Raw genomic sequence first — 7,591 nt, 5'->3', positions numbered from 1 at the left:
TCTCTCCCTTCTGGTGAAGAAGGATGGAGGTAGGTTACAGCAATCCTGGCAGCAATGCATAGTGAACATTACGACTTGTTGCTGGAAGTGCAGGTGTCAATGGATAGTGGATATGTGAGTGTGTGATTATTTGTTTTGATGTTTACAGAAATGTTACCTGTATATATAAAAAACCCCACAATAATCTTAATAGTGGTTACCTAATTATATTTGGAAAAACTAAATAAATAACATGTAATTATACTTACAATCGCTTTCTCTTCGTTCAGTGAGAGAATACTTGATCTGTGGCCCCCTACTCATTATTGTGTGGATGCACCAAAGTTCTGATGCACAAGTGTGGCCAGGTTCCTGCTTTTCCATAGACACTTTTTCTGCAGGTGTAAATGTCACACTGTATCTTTCTTACCGTTACCAGGAGCTTCAGATGTGCATTGATTATCCCTGGACGAGGCTGAAAGTGTTACTTGTATTCCTGACCCAGAGATCTGCCTCCAGGAATGGGTGGCTGGCTTACACTATGGTCGTCATTAGGAAAGTAACAGCAACCTTACTAATTATGTTTGCAACGTGTGACTGGGAATTGTGTGATGGTTTCATGTCGCTCCTCCCAGGCCTCCCATTCCCTCCCACTCCAGTGTGTGTTGTAAACCTGGCTACAGGCTAAAATAAACCCGAGATAAGAGAGCTAAGGGCTCGCCTACTTTGTAAGGCGATCAATAGGATCTCAGGCGTCCTCCAAACACTCTCTTACGTAGACATCCATAAGGAGAGAGAATTGACACTACACAACATTGATCAGATAACCACTTTTTTACCTGCTTGGTGGCTGAACCATGTCGTTGAGCCCAAAGCATACTACACCTTTTTCAGTCACCGACATCCTCAGTCCCATTGAAGAGTCCTACAAGAAGTTTGGTGGAATGGACAACGGTGGTAACCTGGGCACCTCTCTAGCTTACAGGCAGACTCACGTCTCCCAGACAGGGATGCAACAGCACAGCATGGGCCACAATGCCACAGTGACCACCACCTATCACATGCCACACAGTGTCTCGCAGTTTTCACATGGCGCAATGGGAGGTTACTGCAATGGAAGCATTAGCAATATGGGAGATATCTCCACTTACCAAGATACCATGAGGAATAGCGCAGCTGCCACAGGCTGGTATGGAGCCAACCCTGACCCCAGGTATTCAACAAGTAAGTATGACCATCTATCCATATGTATTTTATTACCTGCTGTATGTTCTAAAGAACATTATCTTGTTTATTTATATAGTCACTTGGCTTTAGATTTGGTGCGCCTAGAATATTCATGTGTATCCGTCCGTCTTTAGCTAGATAGAGTGCTTTAATAGGACCTAACTTTTAAGTTAGGTCAACTGAAGTGTTGGATGAAAACCCTAAGTGTCACCAAGCTAACCCCATATATATCAGTTTCTAGATTTATGGGACCGTCTGCGGGTATGAACATGGCCGGAATGGGGACTCTGCAAGGTATAGCAGAAGCTGCCAAATCAATGGCCCCTCTCCATGCAGCACCTAGGAGGAAGAGAAGAGTCCTCTTCTCTCAGGCGCAAGTGTATGAGCTGGAGAGGAGGTTCAAGCAACAGAAGTATCTCTCAGCCCCTGAGAGGGAGCACCTGGCAAGCATGATCCACCTCACCCCTACTCAAGTGAAGATTTGGTTCCAGAATCACAGGTACAAGATGAAGAGACAAGCAAAGGACAAAGTCACTCAGCAGCTCCAGCAAGAAAGTAACCTGTGCCAGCAGCAGTCCCCCCGCCGTGTGGCTGTGCCGGTGCTAGTAAAGGACGGGAAGCCCTGCCAGAATAGTTCCAATACCTCAACAACTAGTCAAGTATCCCAACAGCAGAATAGCTCCAATGGTATATTGTCGTCTTCTAACAACGCTGTCCACCAGCACCAGAACCAACAAGTTAACTCTTTAAATCAAGCTTCAGACTTGGAAGAAATGTCCCCTAGTGCTCAGTCCCTCCATAACCAAGTGGCCAACATGGCACAGATGGACAACGCAACCGTAGACTACAGCAATGGCATGGTCAACCCTAGCATGCTCTATGGAAGAACGTGGTAAGGCAAAAACCTGGCAGATCAGGATTCAAGTACAGGTCAAGAGCTACAGTTGGACTGGACAGCCCCTCTGGGGGCTCAATAACTGACCTCTTATGATGTTTTTGTTCTTCTGACTGCAAAACAAAACTGACAACAGTACTGTAATAAATGAAGCAGGACATCTCCGTTTGACATGTGCCCGTGGTCACCTGCAGACTTATTCGATGTTGCAATGAAGCCTAACAATAGCAAGAAATGACAATCAAATCATTTTTGTATGATTAAAAAGAACAAACATAAAAGACAACAAAAACCCCAGTGTTATATATTTTTCCTATTGAGAGATAAACAGATCTCACAAAACAAACAAAATAACAGCGTGACAATATTTTACAGACTGTACTCAGTACATAAAAGACTGACAACTAAAAAGCAAAGTAAAGACTGCTCAGGCTGTTATGTGTTTAATAATGAACGTTTTCAATGATAGTATTTTATAGGCATCTACTCTTTGCAGTATTTTATAGAAGCTTTTTTTTTCTTGTTATTATTTATGGGTGGTATGTCCTCAATGAAATATTACACCTGGAGTAATCGTTTAGAAAATCCTTAACTAGCTGCTATGGTAAGTATTTTACATTTTTCGTTTATTTTATATTGGAGTATTTTACCTAATTAATGTCCAGCATCACACATTCAAAAGCGAGAAATAAAAAAAAAATCACGAATAATAACATAATAAAGTTTAATTTTTAAAATAATTGGTAAAATATATCATACATTAGCCAAACAAAATTTTATTTCACGACTGAATCCTATTAATAAAAATAAATCTTGTTCGCTAACTCGGGTGACATAATATTGGTTTCTACTTATTTGCTTTGACAAAACAAAAAAGTGAACTTCCATTAATAATCAACAATTTCACTATATTGTGTCTTTGCACCGTTACTCAGTTGCGTATTTATTTGCCACTTATGCATTTTGTTTTTAATTATATTAATTGCTTGGTATTATTTTTGTAAATGTTTGATATGCTGTTTCCTAGCTCAACAATCAGTTGTAATTATTTCAACTAAAGTTTAATTTAATTGATAATAAAACAGACTAACTTTAAGAAATTGCACAGCACTGGTCTACCGATTCTCATTCATTTTGATGACGTAATTGACACGTAATGATGGATAACATTACTCTGAGTTAAGTTTTAACTTATTTCGTCTTGTTAAACTATTTACACCTGTATTGTAACTGTGTTTTAATGAGTTAAAAGAAACATCCGACAAGAAGAAAAAAATGAAACTAAAAGACATTATTGTGGTTTAAATTTGGAATTTAAGTGTTTTGGGTTTTTGTTTTAACACAGTTACAAGTTAATCGTTACAAACTCATATCACGAACATATTTTGCGAATATTAGACTCTAATAGACCTTCATGTATAATTTCAACACTGAGATTTGTTTATGGTGTTCAGGTGTCTACCTTCCCAGCAATGTATCAGCATATAAAATAAAGTTGTGTTTGATTACTTTTCGATCATATTGTTGCATCTTATGTATCAATGTCTATTGGGAAGCGGGAGTGAGATGAAGGATGATCGCAAGTTTGGTTGATCATTAACCCATCCAGTATCTGGGAGCTGTGCATACAGCAGGTGCACCTAGCGAGGAAAGGGGTGTTAATCTCTGGTAAGGACATTTCTGTGAGAATGTAAAAGTTGTGTGGGGGGCATTGAATTAACGGTTCTTTGTTGCTTTTCATCAGAGATATGTCCACAAGCTTTGCTCTGCAGATCTGTAATAAGAATACGAATGTGCAGACTAGGTGAACCTCATTAACTGAAGAGGGGGATAAGAGTCCCTACATAGAACAGTCCAAAAGGGGCACTTGGCCCAAGCAGGACAAAAGCAGACCTAAAGTTCAGCCGCATCTCACAGCCTCCAATAATAAAACGAGTCCGGAGATATTACAACTTCCAGACTACCGGGGGACACCATTGTTAATGGTTTGTGTCTTAATTAAACAAATAATGTAGCCGCCACACAAAAGGATGGGGAACGGGGCAGGTATCTACTCTTCCAACATTTTCATTAAAAAAATAATTAAAATGTAGGTATTTATAGATGTTATGTATTAAATAGCTCTAAATAAACAGGGATGATTATAATCTAAAAGAAAATGTCCGTTGTGCGTTTCTGATATTTGTGCAACAAGTACATTGAAAATGACACACATGGATTACGTCGGTGCAAGACACACTGTAAGAGGGGTGGGTCTCTACAGTCCAGATTTGTGCACACATTTCTAGTTATTTGGGAACAGCATAGCACTATGCCAAAGGTTCCCAAACGCAGTTCTCAAGGCACCTCAACGGTCCAGGTTTTAAATGTATCCATGCTTGGCCACAGGTGACTTCATTAGCACCTAAGTCAATTTGATTTAACCATCTGTGTTGAGCCATGAATATACCTAAATCCTGGACTGTTGGGGTGCCTTGAGGACCGCGTTTGGGAACCTCTGCACTATGCTATAGATTCTCCAACTTGTTGTTCAGGACCCCAAACCGTTCAGGTTTCCCAGGGATCCTCTGAAATAATTGGCTCCACCCGAGTATCATTTAAAATGTCAGTGACTAATAAACACACCTGACCACTTGCTAGGTGGAAAACATGCACTGCTCGTGATCCTGGGGACAGAGCTTGAGCACCAATGTACTGTGTTTTTTTCCTTCTCGGGGAGGCATAACTACACTAATCGTTATTAATGTCGCCGTGAGGGACGAGCTTGAGGTCCCTTGCCATACATTTTGGAAGAGGTCATCTTCCAGAAAGACATTTTGACGCTACTCCCTTTCATATCCATCGGCTTCAAAGAGAAAAAAAAAAAATATATATATATATATATATATATATATATATATATAATGCTAATTATAAATCATTAACAATAAAAGACCCAGGAATTTACACAATTGCAGGTGGGAGATATATTGTGTATATCTTTTATTATAGCAAGAGGATTTCAATACAATGCAAGCAATTTTAATTGCATGAATATAATAATCGCTAACAAAATTTCACAAAAAAGTAGCACAATGACAAAATAAAAACCTTTTCAGTTTCGTTTTAAGTTAGACACTTTTCTATGATAAAGTTGCAAAGCTTTTAAATCCCTATATAAAATTTGCTCTATTGTGCAGATCCCGGCGCTTCATCTCTTTCTGTAGGACAGATTCGACCCAGTGGATTTAATTGCTGGCCTCTGCTACATAAAGGAGATCTGTAAAAGCCGGAATCTTATCTATACGACTATTCGGAAAGGCAATGGTAACTAGATACGTTTTTAGTTAAGTAAAACTATTTTTGCTCTTATAACCCTGACCATCGGTTTTCATCAGTAGATGTGTGAATCCCAATTAATTTCTGCTAACAATGGTGTTAGCACCACGGAAGCGGGTGCGTGGATGGGAGGTCAAGTAAAGTAAATTAACTCCTTTAACTATTGTACATGAAAATAGTGAGTAATTAAAAAGCATGTGTTGCTCGTTTGTAATATTTCCCTTGCAAGTTAAACAATACAGTATAATCTTAAATGTAGGACATCGATTATAGGAACATAATATATACTAAAAAAGCAATTTAACACAAAAGCATGTTCTTCTGTGCATGTTTTCTAGTATGGGGCGACCCATAAGATATCCTGTATCTCAACAGTTTGGCACCTGACCTTGCACACCCCTAATAGGATATGTTGACATATTTAGGATATATAACCTTTTCTTTTCTATTTATCTTGTACAATTTATGTACAAGACAGGCGATTATAGAACAACAATGCAATGCCAAATGGGCCCTACACACGTGCCGAGCTGCCCGACGGCGAACCGCAGGCGGCGGGGGGTGGGGGCAGTGAAGTTTCTTCACTCCCCCCCCATCACCCGGCTCCATAAAAGTGCATGCAAATATGGACGAGATCATCCATATTGGCCTGTATGCACAGGGGACGGGGCACCAGACTAGCACGGGGCCGCACATCGTTCATCGCTGGTATCTCCACACTGAAAGATATGAATGGTATCTCGTTTATTAAAGAACGAGGTCGTTCATATCTTTCACTAAAATCACAGTGTGTAGGGCCCATAAGACTACATCAGTGGTTCAAACTTTTTGGATTCACGGCGCCCTAGAGCATCAGAATTTTTTTCATGGCACCTCCGAGACAAAAACTTCTTAATTTAATATTTCTTTTTAAATTTCTCAATAAGTAAATTGTGTTTATATGTCATCCATAAGTTCAACTGTATGGTGAGGGACAGGATTTGCTTCTGTTTGTCCACGTTTTATGATCGACAGCCACCAGCACTTATTTTGCCTATTAAATTCACCATAAATAAATTTTAATTGGTCTTGGACCACCAATCCAAGGCACCCCTACAAATTGTCCCGAGGGACCCCAGGGTGCCTAGGCACACAGTTTGGGGAACCACTGGGCTACATTAAGAAACTCATTTCTACTTGAACCCATGTAATAGACTTTAAAAACAAACATCCATAGACATCTATAAACATATATAAACATCTAGTGTTGTAGCAGTCTTCAGTAGTGTGTATTGCTCCCACCCTCATAGAACTCCAATAGAATGGAGAAATAAGTAATTGGTAGATTGTCTGTTTATTAAATGAGAACGTTCAGATGCAGGTACTGTATAACCTGGGTGAAAAGGATACATCCCAGATTGTTAAGGTACAAATATAAATTTTCACTACAAACAGGAAAAGGCATGAGTTCAAAATAAAACCACTGTTATAATCATCTCAGGCTAGTGCCTAGTTAACATATACTGTAAATACTGTCTTGAGTTTAAAGCTGAATGACGGCAGAACGCACATTTTTGCTTCAATGCATAAGCATATTTAACCAGTCAGGATGCAGGATGTTCACACTGATGTCCAGCACATGGAGCACTGTATTACTGGATAAATATAGAAAATACTTTAATGTATTCCTGTTGGTCTCTAGGTAAATGGTTCATTTCTTAATGTCTTTGTCACTGTTTTTCAGCTTTTTGTTGGTCAACTGGGGGGCACATTGGCATTGTAGATATTGTGTACATCGCCATATTGCATACAAGATATTACATTTTAGGATTTTCTGAATGTGCCATTAAATTTGTCCACATTCCCCCCTACATCAGGTCTGGCCAACCTGTGGCTCTCCAGCTTTAGTGAAACTACACATCCCAGCATGCCCTGCGACAGTTTTAGCATTCCCTAGTAACAAAACTATGGCAGGGCATTCTGGGACTTGTAGTTTCACAACAGCTGGAGAGCCACAGGTTGTACAGGCCTGCCCTACAAGGTAATGAGTCTTTCCTTTCAGTGTAACCTCTGCCACCCCAATTAGACTATTGTAGTAGTAACGCACTGTCATGAAATATGCCCATTAACTACATATAGCACTGAAAATATAGAACTTAAAGAATGGAAAAATAAAACCGTAAATAAAAACCG

At 39.5% G+C, this 7,591-nt stretch overlaps 1 protein-coding gene across 1 annotated transcript; it reads left to right on the top strand.

Moving 5' to 3' along the window:
- The first annotated feature begins 720 nt into the window (after positions 1–720).
- Positions 721–3,116, top strand: NKX2-4 (NK2 homeobox 4). Its single transcript, XM_063918185.1, has 2 exons — positions 721–1,203; positions 1,441–3,116. Exons 1-2 carry the CDS (start codon positions 837–839, stop codon positions 2,100–2,102), a joined length of 1,029 nt encoding a protein of 342 aa, XP_063774255.1. The 5' UTR covers positions 721–836; the 3' UTR covers positions 2,103–3,116.
- The last annotated feature ends 4,475 nt before the right edge of the window (positions 3,117–7,591 follow it).

This window comes from Pseudophryne corroboree, chromosome 4 (assembly GCF_028390025.1).
Source record: "Pseudophryne corroboree isolate aPseCor3 chromosome 4, aPseCor3.hap2, whole genome shotgun sequence".
In the NCBI taxonomy this organism is placed as follows: Eukaryota; Metazoa; Chordata; class Amphibia; order Anura; family Myobatrachidae; genus Pseudophryne; species Pseudophryne corroboree.
The sequence above is the reverse complement of the archived record's forward strand: the minus strand, read 5'-3'. Positions and strand labels throughout refer to the sequence as shown.